The 27,105-nt window shown below is 36.4% G+C and overlaps 1 protein-coding gene across 1 annotated transcript in view; it reads right to left on the bottom strand.

Annotated features, from left to right (window-relative positions):
• BDP1 (B double prime 1, subunit of RNA polymerase III transcription initiation factor IIIB) overlaps window positions 1-27,105 on the bottom strand; it is a 91,561-nt gene that overhangs the window by 55,436 nt on the left and 9,020 nt on the right. Inside the window, 7 exon segments of the mRNA XM_036020385.1 lie at window positions 3,389-3,536; window positions 7,056-7,337; window positions 9,491-9,634; window positions 12,707-12,761; window positions 20,476-20,570; window positions 21,728-21,861; window positions 25,957-26,085. Coding sequence (XP_035876278.1) covers window positions 3,389-3,536; window positions 7,056-7,337; window positions 9,491-9,634; window positions 12,707-12,761; window positions 20,476-20,570; window positions 21,728-21,861; window positions 25,957-26,085 — 987 coding nt within the window.

The raw sequence follows: 27,105 nt of genomic DNA, 5'->3' as shown, positions 1-27,105 counted from the left end.
CAACTAAAAAATGGGAAAGGGGCCTGAACAAACATTTACCCAAAGAAGACATACAAATGGCCAACAGGTATATGTAAAGATGCTTACTTATATCACTAATCATCAAAGAAATACAGATCAAAACCACAATGAGGCATCTCATACCTATTAGGATGGCTAATTTTTTTAAAGAGTGTTAGCAAAGATGTAAAGAAACCAGAATACTTGTGCATTGTTGGTGGAAACATAAAATGGTGCAACCACTATAAAAATAGTATGGAGGTTCCTGCAAAAATTAAAAATAGAACTATCATATAATCTTGTGGGTATTTATCTAGAATAACTGAAAATAGAATATCAAACAGATATCTGTGCTCCCATATTTATTGCAGCATTATTCACAACTGCTAAGAGATGAAATCAACCTAAATGTCTACTGACAGATGAATAAAGAAAATGTGATATGTACAAAATGCAATATTATTCATCCTTAAAAAATAAAAAATCCTGTATTATGCTACAACACGGATGAATGTTAAAAATATTATGCCAGGTGAAATAAACCAGTCATGGAGGGACAAATAATATGAGATATCTAAAGTAATCAAACATATAGAAACATAAAATAGAATGGTGGTGGTCTGGGGCTGACACTAAGAAGGAAATAAGGAGTTTCTGTTCAATTGATATACCATTTCAGTCATGCAATATGAAAAAGTTAAAGAGATCTGCTCTACAACACTGTACTTATAATTTACAATACTGTACTATATATACTTAAAAATTTGTTAGGAGAGACCTCATATCATAATTTTTTAACCACAATTTAAAAAACAACAACAAAAAAACTCAGACAGCAGGATACGCCACACTCAAACTGCTAAAAAAAAAAAAAAAGAGAAAGTCTTTATAAAGAAGACAAACCCATGAAAACACTATCACAAAGAAGCTATAGTGGCAAAGTAAGCATCAGAACAAAAGGTGAAATGGGTGGACTTCCAGTTAAGAGGGAGGTATAGGTAAACATCGCTCACCTACACATACAGCCACAGCAAAAATTACTACTAGACTACAAAAGAAATATCACCAAGAATCATCAAAAAATCGAGCTCTATGGAAGTCTGACAACCAAGGAATTAAAAAAGTCACATTCATCTGGTCAGGACGTGGAGACATGCTGAGAGGTGTGGAGGCATGCAGACACAGAACAAGCTGTCTCACACCCACACGTGGTAGATAAAAATCAGGAGGGACACCTCAGGAGCAAGGAATCCCAGCGGCACACCAGACCACCCTGCTCAGGGGTCCAATTCCAGGAAGGTAAGTCCTACAACTTTTGGCTATAATAACCAGTGGGGTTTGGGGAAGCAAAGAAACTGAAGGATTCTCAGGAGTCTCCTCTTAAGAGGTGTGCAATGGACTTAGAACGTATGCAGACTCACTCCCTCTAGGCTTCAGCACTGCGAAACCAGCTGGAGCTGCACCAGTGGCACACAGGGAGAAATGGAAGTGTCTGGCATCAGGACAAGTACTGGAGGACAGCTTCCTCCTAGACAAAACTCCAGAGGCCAGGCAGCTGCACTGTTTCCTTTCTGAGCCTTCCCCCACACAGAGCCACAAGCAGTGACACTATATCAGAGACTCCATGAACCTGGTTCACATGATTTGCCTCACCCTGGTGATTACCTAAGGCTCTGCCCCATTCAACTTACCCATGCACTTTTTTACAATAGGCAACACTACCAAGATGGGGAGTCAAAGCAACTCTACCTAATACACAGATACAAACACAGGGAGACTGCCAAAATGAAGAGACAAAGAAATATGGCCCAAATGAAAGAACACAACAAAATTCCAGAAAAAAAACTAAACAAAATGGAGATAAGCAATCTATGAAATGCAGAGCTTGAGACATTGGTTATTAGGATACTCAAGGAACTCTTTGGGTACTTCAACAGCACAAAAAAGACTCAGGCAGAAATGAAAGTTACACTAAATGAAATAAAGAAAACTTTACGGGGGACCAACAGTGCAGTGGATGAAGCCAAGAATCAAATCAATGATTTGGAACATAAGGAAGAAAAAAACATTCAATCAGAACAGCTAGAAGATGGGGAGGGTTGAGGTGGTGGGGAAGGGTGGCAGGAAAAGGCAGAAAACTGTACTTGAACAACAATAAAAAAAATGTTGAAATAACAACAACAAAAAAAAGAATAACAAGAAGAAAAAAGAATTCAAAAAAACAAGGACAGGCTAAGGAGTCTCTGGGACAACTTCAAACATATCAACATTCAAATCACAGGGGTGCCAGAAGGAGAAGAGAAAGAGCAAGAAATGTGTAACTTATTTGAAAAAAAATTAAAGAAAACTTCCCTTATGTTGTGAAGGAAACAGACACACAAGTCCAAAATGCAGAAAGAATCCCAAACAAGATGGACCCAAAGAGGACCACACCAAGAAACATCATAATTAAAATACCAAAGGTTAAGATAAAGAGAAAATCTTAAAAGCAGCAAGAGAAAAGCAGACAGTTACCTACAAAGGAATTCCTGTAAGACTGTAAACTGGTTTTTCAAAAGAAACTTTGCAGGTTAGAAGGGACTGGAAAAAAGTATTCAAAGTGATGAAAAGCAAGGACCTACAACCTAGATTACTCTATCCAGCAAAGCTATCATTTAGAATGGAAGGGCAGATAAAGTGCTTCCCAGATAAGGTAAAGAAAGCTAAATGAGTGCATCATCACCAAGCCCTTATTATATGAAATGTTAAAGGGACTCACTTATTTAAGAAAAGAAGGTGATCAAAACTATGAACATTAAAATGGCAATAAACTCACAACTATCAACAATTGATTCTAAACACCAATCTAAGCAAATAAGCAGAACAGAAACAGAACCATTGATATAGAGATCACATGGAGGGTTATCAGCTGAGAGGCGGAAGTGGGAGGATGGTAGAAAAGGTACAGGGATTAAGAAGTACACATTGGTAGATAAAGAATAGACCAGGGATGTTAAAAACAGTATGGGAAGTGGAGTAGACAAATAACTTACATGCATGACCCATGGACATGAACTAAGGGGTAGAGGATTGCCAGAAGGAATGAGGGGTATCCGGTGGAGAGAGGCAAAGGGGGAAAATTGGGACAACTGTAATAGCATAATAAAATACATTTTTTTAAAAAGGCAGTATCAGAATGATATCACAAATGATAAAAGGGTGATTTCATCAAGAAGAGACAATAATCCAAGATATGTACGCATCTAACACAGAGTCTGAAAATACATAAGAAAAACAAATAGAATTGAAAAGAAACAGGCCAAATCATAATTATTGTTGGAGACTTCACACTCCTCTCTTAGTAACTGACATAAAATGCTGACAAAGTCAGGAAAAATATATAAAATACCTTGATGAAAGAATAGGGTCAGTTTTTTTCACAACTTTGTCCCTGGAGGATAGATCTGCAACTTCACTGGTGTTCTGTACACAGGAAAGTGTCTGTTCCTTATTGACTTCATCTTCATTTATCTCAGGTCTTAAAGACTGACATTTATCTACGAATACAAAATGCATGGTATTCTAAAAACTGACAGCAGAAATATTGTATTTTAAAGTTCAAAGGAATTTACATATAACACCATTAATACCACCTCTTCCTATAAATCATTAATCCATTCAACATTCAAGTTCTTCTATGCAAGAGATAGGTTATTTTCAGAGCATTAATGAAAAATCAATCAACTTACAACTATTTGTGTTTTGAGGACGAGCATAAGTTTCTTGGGCAGTTTATAGCATCCTTCTTTTATCTTGCTTTAAAGTTTAAGTGGTTAAATATGTCTAGGTAGGAAACAGTGGATTTGGCTCTTCTGCTCTTTCAGAAGTGTCATAACTAATAACATAATGATAGCTAGCATTTGAGTACTTAACTAAATGACAGGAACTGTATGTCCATCAGATAAATATTTCATTTAATATTTAAAATATCCTACTAAAAGGTATTAATATTAACCCATCAATAAGAAAAAGAATCTAAGTTCAAAGATTTTTTTAAATATATTTTACTGATTACACTATTACAGTTGTCCCATTTTCCCCCCTTCATTCCCCTCCACCCTGCACACCCTCTCCCACCCACATTCCCCCACTTTAGTTCATGTCCATGTGTCCTAAGTTCTTTAGCTTCTACATTTCCCATATTATTCTTGCCTTCCCACTATTTTCTACCTACCATCTATGCTACTTATTCTCTGTACTCTTCCCCTCCCTCCTCCCACTCCCCTCTTGCTAACCCACCATGTGATCTCCATTTCTATGGTTCTGCTCCTGTTTTAGTTGTTTGCTTAGTTTGTTTTTGTTTTTGTTTTAGGTGTGGTAATTAATAATTGTCAGTTTGCTGTCATTTTACGACACATGTTTTTTATCTTCTTTTTCTTAGATAAGTCCCTCTAACATTTCATAAAATAAGGGCTTGGTGATGATGAACTCCTTTAACTTGACCTTATCTGAGAAGCATTTTACTGCCCTTCTATTCTAAATGAAAGCTCTTCTGGATAGAGCAATCTTGGATGTAGGTCCTTGCCTTTCATGACTTTGGAATACTTCTTTCTAATCCCTTCTTGCCTGTAAGGTCTCTTTTGATAAATCAGCTGACAGTCTAATGGGAACTCCTTTGTAGGCTACTGTCCCCTTACCTCTTGCTGCTTCTAGGATTCTCTCCTTCATTTTTATCTTGGCTAATGTAATTATGATGTGCCTTGGTGTGTGCCTCCTTGGGTCCAACTTCTTTGGGACTCTCTGAGCTTCCTGTAAGTCTATTTCCTTTGCCAGATTGGGGAAGTTCTCCTTTATGATTTGTTCAAGTAAGTTTTCAATTTGTTGCTCTTCCTCTTCCTCCCTTCTGGTACCCCTATAATTCGGATGTTGGAACGTTTCAAGGTGCCCTGGAGGTTCCTAAGCCTCTCTTCATTTTTTTGAATTTTTGTTTCTTCATTCTTTTCTGTTTGGTTGTTTCCTTCTTCCTTCCGGTCCACTCCATTGATTTGAGTCCCAGTTTCCTTCCCATCATTATTGGTTCTCTGTGTATTTTCCTTCATTTCACTTATCGTAGCCTTCATATTTTCATTTAATTTGTGACCAAATTCAACCAATTCTGTGAGCTTTCTGATCACCAGTGCTTTGAACTGTGCATCTGACAGGTTGGCTATCTCTTCATTGCTTAGTTGTATTTTTTCTGGAGTTTTGATCTGTTCTTCCATTTGGGCCATTTTTTTTTTTGTCTTGCCATGCCATTTATGTATGAGGGGTGGAGTCTTAGGTGTTCACCAGGGCAGGGCAACCCAGTGGTTGGGTTGTGCTGCTGTATGTGTGGGCGGGGTCCAAGAGGGAACACTGGCCCTTGCTCTACTCTCAGTCAGATTTCAGTCCCTTCAGCCGCTTCCTCCGAGCAAACTGGGCCTTTCTTGTGCTGATTCCCATGTGGGTGGGCTGGTGTACATTCTAGGACCCCGTGGGTTTCTCCAGTGAACTCTCCCATGAGGCTGGGAGTCTCTCCCTGCGCCTCAATCCCCACAGGTATCCCCAATTGGTGCCTTTCCTGGCGCTAGGACCTTAGGTTCCTTGGTCTGTCTCACTCCCCAACCTCGCCTGGTTTATCTGCGTGTGAATGTGGGACTACCTGGTCAGCCAGCCATGCTGTGCCTAGCTTCACAATCGCTGCTTCATTGGATCTGCCCGTTGTCACCCCACACCTGGGGTCTGCCAGCCGCCACCTGCGCACCCAAGGTCCACCCACTTCCGTCTTGCATGCCCAGTCCCACCGCTCTTTGTGCTGCGACCCCTGTCCACTGGGTGCTCAACTCCACCCCGCCTACCACTCTGGATGAATGTGTCTACTTTAACTCCTTGGTTGTCGGACTTCCATACAGTTCAATTTTCTGTCAGTTCTGGTTGTTATTTTATTTTTAAATTATTGTTGTCCTTATTTTGGTTGTGGGAGGAGGCACAGTTTATCTACCTACACCTCCATCTTGGCCAAAAGTACAAGTTCAAAGATCTTAAGTGACTTGCCCATCATACTTACCAAATAAAAGTTAGAATTTAAACTGAAGTCTACACCATTTCCAAAGCCTAATTTCTTCATCACTGAGCTATTCTGCTTTACATGTAATGTCTTTAATAGTAAGCCACAAAAGAACATTATATTGTAATTCCTGTAAATCATATTTTGCTACCTATAAGAACTCATTCATTAAATCTTAGTGGTAAAGTTGAACTACGTAATACTTAAATTCCATAGAAAGGCTGTTATGATCTGCTACGATCTTTTTCTCTTCTCTTACTTGCTTATATTTGTTCAGTAACCTATACACAGACTCTTAAGGAAAGAGATCAAGACTTCCCTAAACTCTTAGTCTTCATTCCCTAGCAACTCATAAGAGTCAATATGTCTGCATTCTAAGGAAGTTTAAAAAATGAAAAATGGAAATACTTATTCCAGTAGCTCTTTCATAGAAATTAAACAACTTATTGTGGATCACAAAAGTGCTCTGAAAAGGTAACATGAAAACCTGTAATTTATTAACAGGCACAAGCAATATACATTTAACTATTATCCTCGAGATTGTCAATAGGTTCGTGGACCTGCAGCAAAATGATGTAACAGAACCAATTTTACCAGAAGCTAATTGATGTAATAAAGAGTTCAGTCCTTATAGCATCTCATCAAGCTGTAAAAAATTATGTTGAATGAAATCACATTATTCAAGAACCTGCAGTATATAAATGTGACTTCTTATCATTGTTAATGGGAATACATAAGAGGTAATACATCTCAGAGACAAACTCTGGAGAAAAAATCTCTCCATTTAGGTTTGGGATTTTTTAACAACATTTTTCCTACTAAATTAAAAAGAAAAGAATTTAACACACTACAAAAATATAGAATCAATGAATAAGCATTAATAATTACTACTATCCCAAAGGAAACCATTTATGTTACACATCATATTACTGTATGTATGTCCTCAAATAATATAAGGGCTATTAAAATATTTAAGAAACTTAAAACTTACTTTTCTGTTTTTCTCCTTTAGAAGGGCCTGGCTGAACAGTGGCATTTCCTGAAAGACTTTTTACTTCTTGGTTACCAACTTCATCTTGATTTTTTCTTCTCCTTTTCTTTTGATTTAGGTCTGGTTCTAATGCAATCTGTTCTGAATCCTGCCCTGACGAAATCAGAGGCTGTTGTTCTTGAACTGTCTGAGCATCCTTTTGAGACTCTTCTGTGCCTGAATTATTAGCATTCACAGATTCATCTGGATTTTCATTCACTACTTCACTGGCAACCTTTTTCACTGAAAATAAGAGAAATAGTTTTAAATATGTAAAAAACCTACAGAAAAATTCTTAAAGGTACAGAAGAGAAATACTCAAGGATATCCTCTGTAGTATTATTTGTATGAGCAAAATTTTGAAGACAAATGCCCAAGAGAGAACAACTAAGTAAGTTATAATGTTACATTTATGCTATTAAAATCCATGCAGTAAATAATAATAATAAGGTAGGCTCACATGTAGTGCTGTAAAAGATTTCAAAAAATATTGTTACATTTTTTAAAAATCAAGTTACAAAACAACACATATAATATGACCTCACTTTTATTAAACAAAAACAATTTCATATACTCTAAGAACACACATATATATGCACAGAAAAGAACTGAGTAATAGTTATCCCTAGAAAATCTGAAGAATCTGATTGGCAGGGGAAGAAAGAGAGTTCAAGAATTTTATATCCTGTATTGTCTCCTTTTTAACATATATTTTTAAATAACGTCTAGTGCTTTTCCTTTGAAGTATTAGTCAACTGTATCAAAACATGAAAATGAAGTACTTTAAAAACCAAAAATAGAGATCACCATGGAAACAGCATCCAAATTAAAAAAGCAAACTTCACAACCATGGCTGATGAGACAACTCTAAAAATATCTAATCTTAAAAAAAATAATAAAATTCAATGTCATTTTTGTGAAAAAAGTCAAAATTTTGAAACTAAGAAAATAACACTTGATTTATTCTCTATCAGAATAATAATCAGCAATTTTTAAATTCTGACACTTGTAATAATACATTTGAAATTTTTTCACAATAAGTGAGTTACTTGTACTATCAACTGTAACAAGATGTAACAACTGTAATGTTGTGATTACAACATTAATACATCTAAAGAATGAAATAACTTTGCAATTATCAATACTACTTTTTCAAAGATGTAGGCACCACACTTCAGAAATGGAAATTCTAGATTGACTCTATGCAGAAGAGAGTAAACATAGCAGGCTAGCTTTTGAAAGGTCTACTTAAAAAGGCTGGCCCACGGCCTACATCTAGAAGCTCAGGTTTGGGGAGAGCTCCCATCTGCCTACCTGATACAAGTGGCTCACTATACCTCAGCTATATATACAAATAATGTGGTTTATGCTGAACAACTGCTTTCCTTCTGGGAGTCTTGAATTCTGGTACATGCCAGGCAGAGGGTATGACCAGCCTCCAATAAAATCCTTGGGCAGAGTTTCTTACAAACTTCCCTGGTATACAACATTTTACACATCTTATGACAACTTGGTGATAGGGAAATTACCCTGTGTGACTCCACTGGGAAAGAATTCCCAAAGGCATGTACATGGGTTCCCTCAGATTTTGACCCCTCTGTCTTTTCCCTTTGCTAATTTTACTCTGTACTCTATAACTGTAATAAATCTCAGCTGTTAGTACAACTATACACTAAGTCCTATGACCAAATAAGTCCTCCTACCAAATAATCACACCTGCGGGGTGGTCTTGGGAACCCTAACAAGGCTCTCAGTTCAAAGTATGAGTTCTGCCTCTGCTACCACTAACACTGTGAGACCTTAGAAAAAAGTGACGTAGGATCTGCAGGACTATTTCTGGGTAATTAAAACAAAGAGAAAGGGGCTGGGGTGTGGACTAGTTAACATAAGGTTTCCTGCAGTTCCAACATTCATTATATTATGTGATTATAGCTAAACATTGTCCTTGTTAGATCAGAGTTTAAATAGTTAAGAAAATATAAGACTAAAAATTAAAAAAAGTTAAAAACCTACGTAGAAACCATTTTCTACCTGTTACAAGTCAACAGTAACCCTCAGAAATAACTTATGCTCAAACAATACAATCCAGTCAAGTCCAAAGTATGAGTTTCATATTTTTTAACATTAGAATTTTGTGTCAGATTTTCACAGAGAAAAATAAGTAACCAAAAATGACACTCCAAAACTCTAATACTGTTACAACTATGTTTTAGATGCAACAAAGATGTCAAATAGCCCAGACATGACAAAAAAATTTAAGAGAGTTGCTGTTTGGGGCCGGTACCTGGAATACCTGGATGATCTCAACTACCTGAATTACATGTTACTCAAAGACTTGAGGAACAATGTTGCAAGTCTATTAGGGAAAATAACACACTTTCTTATGAAATAAATACCTTTTACATTTTTCCGTGGTTTAGAGGATTTCTTCTCCTTTAAACTCTGATTTTTAATGGATTTTTGTTTTCTTTTCTCTTCCTCAGCAAGAACTTTCTGAAGCAAATGAGCAAAAAAATTGAAGTCAAAAGGGCGCTTTTCCTCTGTTTAAAAAAAAAAAGAAAGAAAAAGGGCCTTCAAGTTTTTATTTAAGTATGGTAACATCAAAAGCAAATGGGACCCTGGCTGGGTACCTCAGTTGGTTAGAGCATCGTCTTGATATGCTAAGACTGCAGGTTCAATCACATCAGGGCACATACAAGAATCAACCAATGAATGCCTAAGTAAGTGGAACAAGTTAATCCCTCTCTCTCTTTCTCTCCCTCTCTCATGAACAAATAAATTTTTTACAAAAGCAAATGGGCTTATCAACAGAGGAATGGATAAACAATTCTAGTCACTATAATACAGTCCCATGGTAAGACCACTGAGCAATAAAAAGATAAAAAGAAACAAACTATTTTTTTTTTAATGATTTGAGTTGAAATCTCAAAAAAACATGATGAGCCCTGGCTGGTGTGCCTCAGTGGATTGGGCACCAGCCTGCAAATAAAAATATCACCAGTTCAATTCACAGTCAGGGCATGTGCCTGGGTTGTGGACCAGGCCCCTGGTTGGGGGCATGAGAGAGACAATCAATCAATCCTTCTCTTGCACACCGATATTTTTTCATTCTCTTTCTCCCTCCATTCTTCTCTTTCTAAAAATCAATAAATAAAATCTTTAAAAAAAAACATGATGAGTGAAAGCAGCCAGGCACAAAAAAATACACACTGTATGATTCCATGAATAAAACATTCTGAAACAAGCTAAACTAATCTATGATGCTTCAAATGAAAATAGTGGTTGACTGGGTCAGGATATCAGTGGAGATTGACTAGAAAGGGAAATACATCATTTTGGGTGGTGGTTATACCACACTACAAACTGCACTGTGTATTAATTATAAATCAGCTTTTAAGAAAACCTGGGACTAAGAAGTCCTCAAAAGTCTATGTACCACCACATGCCCTCACTTTATTACTATTAATTCTACTCTTCCAAATATTAGCAAAGTGGAAAGCAAATGAATATATTGATCAGGACCACTCTCACTAAATACCCATCAACAGCACTGTATCAGAAAGAGCAATTTGTGAGCAAATCAGAAATAAATCCACTAGTGGAGTGAAATCCTTGCCTAAGCTAGCTCTACTCTAAAAGTATAATAAAATATATAAATATAGCCCTGGCTGGTGTGGCTCAGTGGATTGAGTGCCACCTGCCTGCAAATCAAAGGGTTGCCAGTTCGATTCCCAGTCAGGTCACATGATTGGGTTGTGGGCCAGGTCCCCAGTTGAGGGCACGGGAGAGGCAACCACACATTGATGTTTCTCTACCTCTCTTTCTCCCCACCTTCCCTTCTCTAGAAATAAATATATAAATAAAATCTTTTTAAAATAAAATAAAATAAAAATATAGTGACTATAGAGAAAATGATGCTCTATATACATAAGCTCCAAGATTAGTTTGATTATAAGATGATTTGAAGATGGCCTCAGAAAAGAGGTATATACCAAAACAAAAATAAATCAGCCTCAGGAAATCTGGCCCAAACCTGGGATTTCTGAAGGCCCTGTTTTACTGTAGACTCAGCCTTTACCTGTTCTGACCTTCCACAATGGTGGTAAAAAATACAGCACTAAAATAACCCATAAAGGTGCTTGGAGGAATATGAAATATAAGTTCTAGAAAACCATTTCGGTTTTTTTTTTAATTTTCCATTACAAAGCACCAAAATCAATCAATTTTAAAGGTATCTACTATAATGGTTTTAATAATGGCTCTGTACCCCATAAAAGACAATGTACAGATTTATAAATTATTTTCTGATTATAACATGTAAAACATAATAAAAAGTTTCGGGACCACTTCTCTAAAATGGAGAGGACTGAGGACCACAGTATTTCAGATCTTCCAAGAGCCATGTCTGAAAGTGGTTTCCCTGAGGACCCAATACAACATGGGATATAGGGTCCACTCATTTACCTTACTTAGTATTTACTCATTGAATAAACATTCATGCTCTAAAATCTAGGTCCTCTCTTTAGATTTTTTCCTAAGATAAGCACTACAACAAATAGACATTGAATACATTTATTAATCACGAAACACTGATAATCATCTTAATCTCGAAACACTGATAATCATCTTTCAAAGAATACAGAACTACTTTATACAGTACATTTCATTGTTTTTCTTTACAGATCCCCTGATGTCTATTTCTGGATTTAAAAGTAGAAAATGTTAACTATAATGAGGCTATTATTTAGAACAAGGGTGTCCAACCCATGGCTGATGGGCCACATGCGGCCCAGGATGGCTATGAAAGCGGCCCAACACAAAACCATAAATTTACTTAAAACCTTATGAGCTTTTTTGTGATTATGTGTTGCAAAGTATTTAATGTGTGGCCCAAGACAACTCTTCTTCCAGTGTGGCCCAGAGACGCCAAAAGGATGGACACCTAATTTAGAAGCTGAAAGGTATACATCATTCCTTCAAATCAGATGTAAATTCAAATGGCATTTCTTCAAACAGAACTTCCCTGACCAGCCAATCTAAATATCCACACACCTAACTCCCTCTCTTTTCTTCCTCCTGGAAATTAATCACTACCTGAAATTACCACACTTATAGGCTATAACCCTTCCCCCATCCAATTAGACTGAAGGCTTTTATATCAAAGCAGGATTTTCTCATCTGTCTTGTCACCATTATATACTCCATGCCTAAACATTACTAGCACATAGCAGGTGGTCAGTATTGTTGATGGAATGACAGACTGACTGCCGGAAGGAAGCATCGATAGTACAGTATCTTACACAAACAATCAACTCCTTCTTGAATAAAGCTCCTTCAGAATAAAGAGCACTTAGAAATAATAACTTCAGGCCATCTGTGACCTCCTAAACTCCACTTGCTTTCTTCTTGATAATTTAGCTATTATCATTTTAGCTATCCTTTATCTATACATCTAAATCAACAGCCAGTCCTGCACTGCTCAAGAAGAAAATTTCCACTCTTATTCTTTCTATGACAATATTAGGACAAAACACACTGGAACCAAAGACAAAAGATTGGTAACTTATTAGGATCTCCAAATAATACATTATAAAAAATGTCTTAATACTTACGGAATGCTTTGTCTATTCTCCATCCATTTGTTTTCTCTTCACGTTTAAATTTATTCTGTTAACAAAACAAAAAGTGCTATAATTTTCTCCCATTAAACAAGTGAGAATTATGTTAAAAAATAAGTGTTAAAATGAAATGCTTACAGTAACATATAATTCTCAAATAAATAAAAATGCCTTTGCCAACAGACAAGTTACTTAACCTTTAGCCTCTTAAAAATAAGTATGAAAGATTTATACTGAGTTTCCTGATTCTCCTTATGATTACTACTAGCATGAATCAGCAATGAAGGCTTCATTTACAGGTAGAAAAAATGAAGTCCTTTGGCACAGAAACACATCAAACCTATAATCAATTAAGCTACCCAGTACTAACTCTTTAAAAACTAACATGCATATCAAGTTAAACCTATTATATTATTATTCTAATACATTTTTAAGTTTTTTAAAAGATTTTATTTATTTATTTTTAGAGAGGGAAGGGAGGGAGAAAGAGAGAGAGAGAAACATCAATGTGAGGTTGCTGGGGGGTGTGGCCTGCAACCCAGGCATGTGCCCTGACTAGGAATCGAACCTGCGACACTTTGATTCGCAGCCCGCGCTCAATCCACTGAGCTACGCCAGCCAGGGCTTTAACAGTTTTTTTTAAGATTTTATTTATTTATTTTTAGAGAGGGAAGGGAGGGAGAAATAGAGAGAGAGAGAAACATCAATGTGCGGTTGCTGGGGGCTGTGGCCTGCAACTCAGGCATGTGCCCTGACTGGGAACTGAACCTGCAACACTTTGGTTCGCAGCCCACACTCAATCCACTGAGCTACGCCAGCCAGGGCTGTATTCTAATACATTTTTAATGGCATGGAGGGGAGACTGTAAAGAAACAGCTATGCAAAATTTTGAAACAGGCCAAGTTTATCTTTGGAACCTTCTTTATAATAAGGCACATTTCCTCATGCCCCATTCCCAGCACCATTCCATATTAACTCCATTACAATAGATAGTTAAGGTTTACTGCTCAATGCATCCTCGGGTCATTAGGATACCAGGAGGTGTAAGTGTGTGCCTCAGAATGTCTAATCATGCATATACATCCCGGGAGAGGGAGCAATCTGCTAATCTCTCCCTTCTATAGATCAGTAGTCTGAAGCTCTTATTAAAAATATAAAAATAAAACTTTTTATTGAAAACAAAAGAGAAAAACACACAAAACAAAGGAACTACTACTTCATGGGCCATATCTTCCTTCCAAAAGAACCTAACCACTAATCTGGTTTTTAAAGCAACTATTTTCTTGCATTTCCTTCCTGTTTACCATTCAAGAGAACATTCTTAGACTCCATAGTTTATCCTTGCCCATTCTTTAAAAACTTCTTATGACTTTAACATCTTTCTACAGATCACCCCTCAATTTTAATTTTCTCTTCATAAGCTTTTACCAAGTAATATAAAAGTTTTCAATGATCATCTTTCTCCCTTAAAAGATCAATTATTCTTTGAACATCTCAAAAGTTAACAAAAGTTATATCCATAAAAAGTGACAGGCTATAATCACTGAATTAAACATCCTGAAAGAAATGCCAATAGGCTCTACGTATTCTTCAGTTCTAAAATACTGCTGCATAATGTTTTACCTAATTGGGAATATAATTCAGACTATTAAAAAGCTTTTTGAAGACTATATTGTTATTAGTCATTCATTTCATAAACAGGAACCACTGTAGACCAAATCTGATGATCATAAAATAAATTCTATAATTTCCACCTCTGAGCCTGACAAAGTAACTGGTTACAGACTTGTTCTACACCCCACACACACACCATAAATAACTAACAAGGAACAAAATAAATGCAACTATTTCTATGCCCTCATGCACTAGACAAGAGGCAGAACAAGAAAGGCTACAATCTCACAATCCCGAAGAGAGGGGAAACACAAGATGTACCAACATTTACCCTGGCTCTCTGCCTGAGCTAAATTTCCTAACCAATGAAAGGGGGAGAAACAGAGCACAGAGATCCTGCTGACCTAAGGAGGTACAGAATCTTTAGGGGCAGTGTTCTTGAGAAGAGAGCTATTTAAAAGGGAGCCTCACAAGCTTGATAGAAGTGCCCCATGTCTTGGTTCTCTCCAGGTTGCATATGCCCAGAGCTTGAGGCCTAGGAGACCAGCTACTACAGGGATGAGAATAAAGATACCAGATGAAAGGAAGTCACATAACACAGTGAGATGACAGTGTTCTGCCCCACATGAATGAAAAGACTTTGTTTACACCCATTTACCTCAGATGCCAGAAAAGCCACCATTCAGAGATATAGATCACAATCTAGAGCAGCTTTTCTTAGTCAAGGTTCTAGCATGAGAATTAAGCCCTAATGCCCTAGGTCACCCACTACATTAATGAATTGCCTTCTCTCCTAGGGATCTACAATGATACTAATATGACCATTCTTGGAGAACTGGAAAAACAGCAACTCAAATTATTTTCTGTCATTCAGACAAGAAGCCCAGAATAAAGACCAGTCTAGATCTTAAGGAAGGCTAAAACCAGGACTTGACAGGGATGAGAAGAGCTGGCATATGTTAACTGCCTTTTAGAAACAAATCTCAGCACTCTGAAGGATAAAACCATAATCCAGGCTCTGCATACACATCACCCACAATGTCCAGTACACAATTTATAAAAACACACAAGATGTGACAATAGACAGAAAAATGTGATTCAGTGAAGAAAATAAAAAGAAAGTCAATAGGGGAGGGTGGAGGGGACAGTGGGGAAAAGGGTTTTCAGGAACTACTATAAAGGACACATGGACAAAAAGAAGGGGGAGAGTGGAAGCAAGGGAGGTAGGTTTGGAGGAGGTGGGGGAGGGGTGGGGAGAAAATACAGACAACTATTACTGAGTAAAATAATTTAAATTAAAAAACAATAATAAATAAATATCTGCTGACTGAATAAATAAATTCCACAAGTACATTAAAAAAAGTGAATAAAAACAATCCCAACACAACTCAGATCTTGAAATTAGTAAACAAGATAATTCAAGTACCTATTTAAACATAGTTAAGAATTTAGAGGAAAATATGGAATGAACAGATAGATACATCTCACCAGAAGAATAAAAACTAAGAAAAATAACCAAGTGGAAATTAAAAATATAATATCAGAAATACAACATTCACTGAATGGGCTTAACACAAAATTAATAATATCAAAAGTCAGTGAACTTGTAAACATAGTAATAGAAACTAGCCAAACTGAAATAGAAAAAAAAATTGGAAAAAAAACACAGAATTTTAATAACTTGTAGTACAATGTGACACAGAGAAATACAAGCAAGCAGAGTCCAAGGGGACAACAAAGCAGGAAAAATATCAGAGAAATTACCCCTAGGCAAAACATAATTATACTGCTAAACACCAAACTTAAAGAATAAAATCTTGAAACAGCCACAGAAAAACAATTTGTCACATACAGGGGAAAAATGATATGAATGATAACTGACTTTTCATCAGAAACACTGGATGTTGGTGGACAATGAAATGACATTTTTAAAACAATGGAAGAAAAATCTGTCAAACCAGACTTGTATATCTAGCAGAAGTCTCCATCAAAACTGAAACCGAGTCCTGGCTGGTATGGCTCAGTTGGTTGGAGGGTAGTCCCATAAACCAAAAGGTCACGGGTTCGATTCCAGGTCAGGGTACATTCCTGGTTCGTAGATTAGGTACCCAGTTGATGTGCAGACCAGAGGCAACTGCTCAACGTTCTCTCACATCAATGTACCTCCCTCCATACCTTCCTTCCTTCCTTTCTTTCTCTTTCCCATTTCTCTCTCGCTCTCGCTCTCTATCTCTATCTCTCCCCCCCATCTTCCTCTTCCTCTGGAATCAATAAATATATCTTCAAGTGAGGATTAAAAAAAAAACACTGTACCTAAAAAAAAGGTAGACTGAAATAAAGACTTTCAGATAACAAAAGCAGAGAAATTTTTAAACAGCAGATCTGGTGTTCAGACATCTGAAATGAGAAACATCAAAAATAGTAAACATAGCTAAATATTAAAAACTGGTTTATTTTTTCTACCCAATTTCCTCTAAACACTAAAGAGTCTTTAAAATAAGTTCATTGTAGAGTTTATAAGATGTGTAGAAATAAGATATATAATAGCACAAAGGATAGCAATTAAGGGGAATTATATTTTAAAGAGTTTATTTGTGAAGTATGAAAGAAAAAAATAAAGTGGTATTACAGAAAAAATAAAATGTAATACCAAAAAATATTTGATTAACCCTAAAAATAGCAGAAAAAGAATAAAAAAATGAAATAAATGGAAAATAGTGAGATGGTAGACTTAAACACAGCCATATCAACTGTTATATTAAGTATAAATGAACTAAATTATTCTAGAAATGTAAAACAGGCATTTTGGTTTTTGTATTTTTGTTTTTATCAAGGGTCAACATAAGAAAACAAACATTTTCTCATCTCTCATAGAAATAAAATTAAATTTTTTAAAATTTACTTTTACTGTATTTTTTCCCAATGCCATTTAGTCTCCTTATATCCCTCTCCCCACAACTGCCACACTGGTGTGAAATAAAATTAAATTAAGAGGCAGAATGACAGATTGGATAAAAAAACATGACCCAATGTAAATCTAAACCACAATGAACTATCACTCATACCTATTAGAATACCTATTATCAAAAAACAAAAAAGAAAGAAAGAAGTGTTGGCAAGGATGTAGGAAAAAAGGGAACCTGTGTACACTGTTAGTGAAAATGTAAATTGGTGCAGCTGCTATGTAAAACAGTATGGAGGGTCTTCAAAAACTTAAAAATTGAATTACTGTATACTCTAGCAATTCCACTTCTGGGTATTTATGTGAAGAAAATAAAAACACTAACTCAGAAAGATATCTGTACTCCATGTTCATTAAAGCATTGTTTACAATAGCCAAGACACAGAAATAATCAAAGTGTCTATCAACAGATGAATGAACAAAGTAATTATTATTCAGCCATAAAAAAGAATAAAATGTTACCATCTGCGACATGAATGGACTCTGAGGGTATTATGCTAAGTGAAGTAAACCAGAGAAAGACAAGTACCATATGATCTCTCATATACTGGAATCTTAAAAAAAAAAAATGTAGATACAGAGAAGATTGGTGGTTGCCAGAGACAGGGGGTGGTGGAGAGTTAGTGAAATGAATAAAGGGAGTCAAAAGCTTCTAAAAAAATTTTTTTTAAAGAAAAAGAGAAAAGAAATCCTAACCCCAACTATGATGATATTACGAGGTGGATCTTTTTGGAGATAATTAGGTAATAAGGGTAAAGACCTCATAAATAGGATTAGTGCCCTTATAAAAGGGACCCAAGAGAGCTCTTGCCCTCTTTCCTCTACGGTCAGAAACAATGAGAAGTCTACAACCCAGAACACAGCTGTGAACAGAACCTGACTATGCTGGCACCCTAATCTTGAAATTCCAGACTCCAGAGCTGTGAGAAATACTGATATACGTGTGTGTGTGTGTGTGTGTATCATGAGGGATACTAATATACGTGTGTATATATATATATATATATATATATATATATATACATCATGAACAAAGGTGCAAAAAACCCTCAAGAAAATATGACAGACTATAACAGAATTCAGAAACAAAGAGAATAATTTAGTATGACTAAATGGAATTTATCCCTGGAATCCAAGGTTGGTTCAACATTCAAAAAAAATCAGTGTAGTGCCCTGGCTGGTATGGCTCAGTGGACTGAGCACCAAACTATGAACCAGGGGGTTGCCAGTTCGACTGCCAGTCAGGGCACATGCCTGGGTGGCGGGCTAGGTCCCAGTGAGGGGCACACAAGGGTCAGCCACACACTGATATTTCTCTCCCTCTCTCCCTCCCTTCCTCTCTCTAAAAATAAAATTAAAATAAATCTTTTTTTTAAAGATATAAAAAAATCAGTGTAGTTCACTAGTCCATTTTCACTTTTCTACACTTTGCCCAAAGACCTGTTAGAACTACACTTACTTTTAGGTCAACAGTCTAAAGGATTTTTGAGAGAAATACCCTAGTGACAAATTTCTCATTAATTACTCAGATCGGGTCATCCAGACAATCAATTTCTAGCCTTCACATTTTGTTCTCAACATTAAAAAACATAAACAATTTCTAATTTTTGTAGAAATGTAACAACCATTACACCATACAATATCCCTCAGGTGATCAATCCATGCCTAGCCCACCAGAAAAAAAAAAATCTTTCATAATGGTCCATTTAACTAATGAAGGAAAAAGCCCAGAATTGGCTAAAGATCTCACTATTATGTAGAAATGCACTACAGCAACACAGTATGCACTCAAATGCACTCCAACCCAGGAAACTTGTAATAAAGTTCCCCAACAAGAGTAACTATAAATAGAGAAAGCTCATCCTTTTAGGCTTATTAAAGTACTAACTGAAACCCCTGCTGTTGTTGAAAATGTCACTGGTTGCCCCATAGTTAAGGAGGCCTAAGAAAGCAATGGTTGGTTAGCCCTGTCTGGTGTGGCTCAGCAGATTGAGCACCAGCCTGTGAACCAATGGGTCACTGGTTCGATTCTCAGTCAGGGCATATGCCTGAACTGCAGGCCAGGTCAGGTCCCTGGTGGGGGGGGATGCACGAGAAGCAACCACACATTGATGTTTCTCTCCCTCTCTTTCTTTCTCCCACCCTTCCCCTGTCTAAAATAAAGAAATAAAATCTTAAAAAAAAATAAAAAGAAGAAAGCAATGGTTAGATCAGATAATGATAACTATGTAATTCAGCATGCTTCTCTGCATGCCTTCATAGCAAATACATTTTGTGAACAAAAAGCTACAATTAATCCAAATATTCTAGTACATTTATCCTCTCTCTTCATTATCTAACTCTTCCTTTATCTTAGTTTCAGTGGTTTTAGTGATACTCCCTCAAAGACATTTTAGAAGTGGACAAGATATAAATTAAAAAATACTAGAGAGGATTAAAAAAACATTATTTATTTATAAAAAATTGTATATTTATCCTCACACATTTAAACTTCAATCACCTTTAAAATATTCTCCATTTAATGCAATACACCTATAGAGATGATTTTCCCACTGCTCAAAACAGTTCTTGAACTCATCAATTTTCACACCTTTTAATGCTCCTACCACTGTTCATTGCTCCTCTTCCACACCAGCAAAATGTTTCCCTTCAGAACTTTTTTCACCCAGAGAAACAAAAAAAGTTTTTCAGGGCAAGACCTGGTGAATGAGGGTGGGGCACCGGGATCATGCCGTTTTTGGTCAAAAACTGCTGAACACTCAGCACAGTATGGGCAGGTACACTCATAAATCACCCATTATGAAATAGGCAAACGCAATGAAAGAGTCTTCAAAATAATTTACTAAAGCCGAAGCCAAATGCGGCCTCTCACAACAATGCCAGCTAGTACACAGGTATAGATGGGTTCCTAGAACACTCACCTAGCAGAAAAGACTGTACTACAAGGGGCCCACCCTTCAAAAATAATGCTGGGGGTTTTTGGGGTCCTCTCTTGTGCAATACTAAAGATAAGGAAATTGTATTCATATGGAATTGAAAAATATTACTTTTTGACCTGTAAAAAGAAACAGGTTTACCAAAAACATAATAGTGAAAATGGATGGACTGAGATTTAAATCAAAGGTTAAGAAAATGTTAGTAATGTTTAGTCTCTTTCCAATCAACAAATGTAATGGGTTTACTTTACCTTAATTTCTATCCTTGCTCTGTGAGGAAAAAGCTGTCCAATCATAGAAAAGTCAGTTCCTACCATGCTGATGGCTAAAAAGAACATATCTGTTTCTGTAAAAATAGAAGATTTAAACAGAGCAAAATTTATTTTTCTCAATATTTCAGAGGAAAACAATCTTACCTAAGTATATAGTTTGAATTAAAATAAGTTTGACAATACTTAGTAGTTTATTACAGTCCAGTAAACTTTTAGTCATAGAAATGTCTACGTACAAAATTATAGACATAATTCAATTTTGTTGTAAAGAACCTCATGGATCTAAAAACATCTTTTTTAAGTCCTAATCAGATGGCTTCATTGGTTAGGGCATCATCCCCATATACCAAGGTTACAGGTTTAATTCCCAGTCAGGACACATACAAGTATCAACCAATGAATGCATAAATAAGTGAAACAACAAATTGATGTTTCTCTTTTTCTCTCAAATCAATACATTTAAAAGTTTTTAAAATATCTTTAAACTTTTATACAAAAACAAGGTATAAGAAATTTGCATGCTCGTACCAAAGCAGCTGGAACTTTTTTTAAAAAAGACATTCTACCTATCTGGTCTCAAAAGTCAGCAATAGTCAATACAGTATTACTGCTACATAAGCAACCAAGATGTACTTAGTAGTAGGTGAGAGAAAGTAACTAGAAACATACATAAGAAACCCTTGACAGAAGCAACCTCAAGAGAACAGGACTGAAGAAGTCAGAGAAGGAAAGTATACAATCTTTTCCCTCTATATTATTCTGTTGTGTTTGAACTTTTTTCCCAAAGCAGACTGTATTTATTTCTACAATAAAAAGTAATAAGCAAGAGCATGCAATAGATCTGTACTTTTTTAACAATATAATTTTTAGTTTTAAAAATTTTATTATGCAATACTATCTGAGGTAAAACATTATTGTAAGCATTAGAAATAGTGTTAATTCTCCATTGAAACATTATTTTTTGTTCACTGATTTGACACAGAGAAACAGTCCACCCAAAATGACTGACCATAATGCTAATTTCTAAAAATCTTTCTAAGTCAGAGTCATGGTTTCATCAGGAATGGGGGAGAGCAAAGGGGAGGTGTCAATAAAATTAGCTTGAGAGAAACAACATGGTAGTTTCCATTTTATTTACTTAAGGGAGACCTGGTTTAATTCAGAACCAGAGAAAATAACTCACTTCATTTCAAATAAATGACCTACACAATTTAAGATGAAAATTAGTTACCTTTATTTGACCATGGTTTAGAGTAATAGTTTTTCCTGAAGCTGGAATATGTAGTTGTAGAACCACGCTCAAATATGGGGTCATTTTCCTCAACAACGCAGGGACCTTTTGTCCTTAAAACTTCTACAGTCAAACTGAAAGAAACACATTTTAAATAGATCTACTTAAAATACTAAAAACAAGTAAACGATACTTGTACAGTGACATTTTGAAATTTAACACGGCAGAGTCGTATCAAAAGTACAATATACATTTAAGGTTTGCATAATTTCTAAGAATCTAATTTTCACTTAAAATGTGATTTCCAGGGGACCTAGCCAGGTAGCTCAGTTGGTTAGAGCATCGAACAGATACACCAGGGTTGTGGGTTCAATCCCCATCAAGTATATACAAGTCCAACAAATGCATAAATAAGTGAAACAAAAAATCAATGTCTCTCTATCCTCCCTCTCTCTCCAAAATCAATATATAAAAAAATAAAATGTAATTGCCAGGGAGTAAAAATAAATGCCAACTTTTTTTTAAGATTTTATTTATTTTTAGAGAGAGGGGAAGGGAAGGAAAAAGAGAGGGAAAGAGAACTTCTGACCAAGATGGAGGCATAGGTAGATACACTTTGCCTCCTCACACAACCAAAACAAGGACAGCAACAAATTTAAAAATAAAAAATAACCAGAAGTGACAGAAAATCAAACTGTATGGAAGTTCAACAAAGAGTTAAAGAAGAAACATTCATTCAGACAGGTAGGGGGGCGAAGACAAGCAGCCAGGGTGGAGCGAACATAAGGCAAAGTGGTGGGTGGCAAACTAGGAGGTCCACATTTGCATGTGAAGAAACCAGGAGGAACAACTGGAGAGCGAGATGGACCCCACAATCCAGGGTTCCAGCCCAGGAAAAGAAAGCCTCAAAACCTCTGACTGTATAAACCCGTGGGGGCTGAAGCGGTGGGAGAGACTCCCAGCCTCACAGGAGTTTGTTGGAGAGACCCACGGGTTCCTAGAATGTACACAAAACCACCCACCTGGGAATCAGCACCAGAATAGCCCAATTTGCTTGTGTAATGCATGGGAAATGAGTGAAACTCGGCAAGAGCCAAGCAAGCAGCATTGTTCCCTCTCGGACCCCACCCCCATACACAGTGCCACAATGCAGTGAAGTAGTTTGCCCCGCCCTGGCAAATATCTAAGACTCCACCCTTTACTATGTAACAGGTGCACCAAGACAAAAAAAGTATGGCCCAAATGAAAGAACAAATCAAACATCCAAAAACAGAACTAAGCAACAAAGACATAGCCAACCTATCAGATGCATGGTTCAAAACACTGGTAATCAGGATGCTCACAGAATTGGTTGAGTATGGTCACAAAATAGAGGAAAAGGTGAAAGCTATGAAAAGTGAAATACAGGAAAATGTACAGAGAACCAAGAGTGACAGGAAGGAAATCGGGCCTCAAATCAACGGTTTGGACCAGAAGGAAGAAATAAACAGTCAACCAGAACAGAATGAAGAAACAATAATTATAAAAAATAAGGAGAGGCTTAGGAACCTCCAGGACAACTTTAAATGTTCCAACATCCAAATCATAGGAATGCCAGAAGAAGAGGAAGACCAAGAAACTAAAAACTTATTTGAAAAAATGATGAAGAACTTCCCCAATCTGGCAAAGGAAATAGACTTCCAGGAAGTCCAGGAAGCTCAGAGAGTCCCAAAGAAATTGGATCCAAGGAGGAACACACCAAGGGACATCATAATTCCATTACCCAAGATTAACAAGGAGGAGAGAATCTTAAAAACAGCAACAGGAAAGGAGATAGTTACCATATTTTCAGGACTATACAACGCACTGAACTGTAAGACGCACCTAAGTTTTAGAGGAGGAAAACAGGAAAAAATATTTTGAAGTAAACAATGTGATAAAACACTTAATAACCTGTGACCCCAATCCACCACCGTCCCCTGCCACACAGTGAGCCAGGTAAGCTACATTCAGACTATAAGATGCACCCTCTTTTCCTCTCAAATTGCAGGGGAATGCATCTTATAGTCTGAAAAATAGGGTACCTACAAAGGAGTTCCCATAAGACTATCAGCTGATTTCTCAAAGAAAACCTTGCAGGGAAGGGGCTGGAAAGAAGTACTCGCAGTCATGAAAGGCAAGGGCCTACATCCAAGATTATTCTATCCAACACAGCTATCACTTAGAATGGGAGGGCAGACAAAGTGCTTCCCAGATAAGGTCAAGTTAAAGGAGTTCATCATCAGCAAGCCCTCATTATATGAAATGTTAAAGAGACTTATCTAAGAAGTTCAAAAACTATGAACAGTAAAATGACAACAAACTCATAATTCTCAACAACTGAACCCAAAAAGAAAGACAAAAATAAAAACAAACTAAGCAAACAATTAGAACAAGAACAGAGTCACAGAAATGGAGATCATATGGAGGGTTATCAGTGGGGAAGGGGGAAGGGGAGAATGGGGAGAAAGGTACAGGGAATAAGAAGCATAATTGGTGGATATAAAATAGACAGGGAGAAGTTAAGAGTATTATAGGAAATGTTGAAGCCAAAGAACCTGTATGTACAACCCATGGACATGAACTAAGGGGGGAGGAGAATGCTGGTGGGGGGGTTGCAAAGGGAAAGGGGAGAAAAAAACAGTACAACTATAATAGCATAATTAATAAAATATATTTTTTTAAAAAAGAAAGGGAGAGAAACATCAATGTGTGGTTGCCTCTCACACACCGCCTACTGGAGACCTGGCCCATAACCCAGGCATGTGCCCTGACTGGGAATCAAACCAGCAACGCTTTGGTTCACAGGCTAGCACTCAATCCACTGAGCCACACCAGTCAGAGCCTTTTTAAAATCTTTAAAAGCAATATAAAATTTAGAAAACGTCTTTGAGCCACCTAAAAAATTACTTGTTATATTGACTTCTACATGTCTCCTATATTTAATACATATTATTTTATCATGCTAGACTGAACAAAAGGAAATTGAGAAAAATAAGCATTTTATATTTATGTTTTACATCACTGCACACAAAGCAGTTAAATGTGCTTTTAATTACTTATTTAATGACTGTAAAATCATCATCACAAAAATAATGGAAAAAACATGTAAACACAATTATTATTAAGAGTATTACATTTAGCCCTGGCTGGCATAGCTCAGTGGATTGAGCGTGAACTGGGAACCAAAGTGTCCCAGGTTCGATTCCCAGCCAGGGTACATGCCTGGGTTGCAGGCCATAACCCCCAGCAACCGCACATTGATGTTTCTCTCTCTCTCTCTATCTCTCTCCCTCCCTTCCCCTCTAAAAATAAAAACAAATAATTTAAAAAAAAAAAGAGTATTACATTTATGTTAAATTGTCATAGAATTTATAGGCTATAAAATGATTTTTTTACTAATTAAACTGTCAGAACACTTTCTGTTCATCTTTTTTATTTACTTACTAAAAGTCATTTGTTTTTTAAAAAAATACACTTTGGAAAAACAACTAAATTCCACAATGCCAAATATGAGAAATTTAATGTTATAACTGAGAAATTAAACTAGAACCTGAATTTAACCTCACTATAACAAAAAAATATGTTAAACCTGTGTTTCATTGCATTTTCATTATTACCATCATACACCAGAATATGATATTAGTTAATAATATGAAAACTTGAATATTGGCTTTGAGACTGAGTCAGTCTTTGAAATCTTTCTCAGTGGAGGACAGCACGTGATTAGCTCAGGAGCTCATCCCAACTACCAATAAAGTAGGCAAAACAATGGTGGTAGGTTAATGGATCATAGGGCAGCAGTACCATCTTCTCATACAAATACAAAATTATAATAACTATAATTATAGTAATTATAGCCCAGGCCAGGTAGCTGTTAGTTAGGTCATCATCCCAATATACCAAGGTTGAGCATTTGATCCCCAGTCAGGGCACATATAAGAATCAATCGATGAATGCATAAATAAGTGAAACAATATATTGATGTCTCTTTCCCTCTCTCTCCCCCTTCCCTCTTTCTCTCTAAATTCAATTTTTAAAAAGTTTTAAAAATAAAAACTGCTGAAAATTATAAATAAATCTAATATACCTTTCTATTTATAACATCCATTATGCACATATAAATATCAGCGTCTAAGTAACAATGACAGATAGAGAAACTCAATCTCTTCTGTTATGAAACCACAATCTCTCTCTTTTCTATAACTTACCTTTCTTCATCTAAAATTATAGAACCATCTTCCGCCACTTTTACTCGGGGAACCAGCAATGGCCCATCATCCATCTCTTCTTCTAGTTCTTCATTGTCTTCATCATCAGGAGTACTCTTATCTTCTTGCCTACCAAAGGTAAACACAGGTTAATTCATATATCCATGAGAAGGATTTCTGAACTTCCAAAATAAATTTTTAGAAATTCAACCTCCTAGGTATTTCCAATTTTCCTACAACCTAACTAAAAATACTAGGTATTGCCCTGGCCCAATAGCTCAGTTGGTTAGAGCATCGTACTGATAAGTCAAGGTTACAGGTTCAATACCCAGTTAGGGCACATGCAGGAATCAGCCAATAAATGCATAGATGGGTGAACAACAAATCGATCTCTCTCTCTCAAATCAAAAAATTAAATCAATATCTCTATCTCTCTCCAAAACCAATAAATAAAACACTATGTGCAGTTAAGGACATGGTTATAACATTTCCTCAAATTTTATCTGGTAGCATTTAATAAAAGCCTTACTCTCTCTGAAAATAAAGAGAAATAAATGCTCATCTTTTCTATCTCAATAGAGTATCAGAGTAAACCACCTGTGTATTGTAGAAGTAAAAAAATAACCCTAATAGTTACACAGCATTAGTTTTCAAATCATTTCATTAACTCTCAGAACAACCCTCAGGGGTATTTTCATGTCCATTTGAGGCTTGAAGTAAGTAACTTTTGCTCCAGATTATACAAACAGTAAGAACAGGACAAGAAGCCAAACATAGTTTTCCAAATAATGACTCCATATCCCATACAGTCTCCATTTAATTACATTGTCTCCTTAAGGTTTTACTAAGGCAAATATACCTATAAATCTATAAAAAACATAACCTTTGTAAAGCTTGAGAGTTCTACTTTAAAATAGTGTGGATTCTAAACAAAACAGTATCATTATTTAATAAGCCTTGAAGTACCATCCAGAAATCCCAGTGTTTTTACTAATTTTCCACAATCCTCCACCATGACAAGGCTACATTAACTTCTAAGAGATCTCTCGGAGGGCTTTCTTTGTAGCAAATTAACATGCCAGTGCAACGTGAAAGGCAACAGGGAGCTTGTACAGAAAAGACTCACTAGTGGCATCACAACTACACCTA

This window comes from Phyllostomus discolor, chromosome 3 (assembly GCF_004126475.2).
Source record: "Phyllostomus discolor isolate MPI-MPIP mPhyDis1 chromosome 3, mPhyDis1.pri.v3, whole genome shotgun sequence".
Taxonomy (NCBI): domain Eukaryota; kingdom Metazoa; phylum Chordata; class Mammalia; order Chiroptera; family Phyllostomidae; genus Phyllostomus; species Phyllostomus discolor.
Note: the sequence above shows the minus strand (reverse complement) of the source record. Positions and strands in the feature narration are given on the sequence as shown.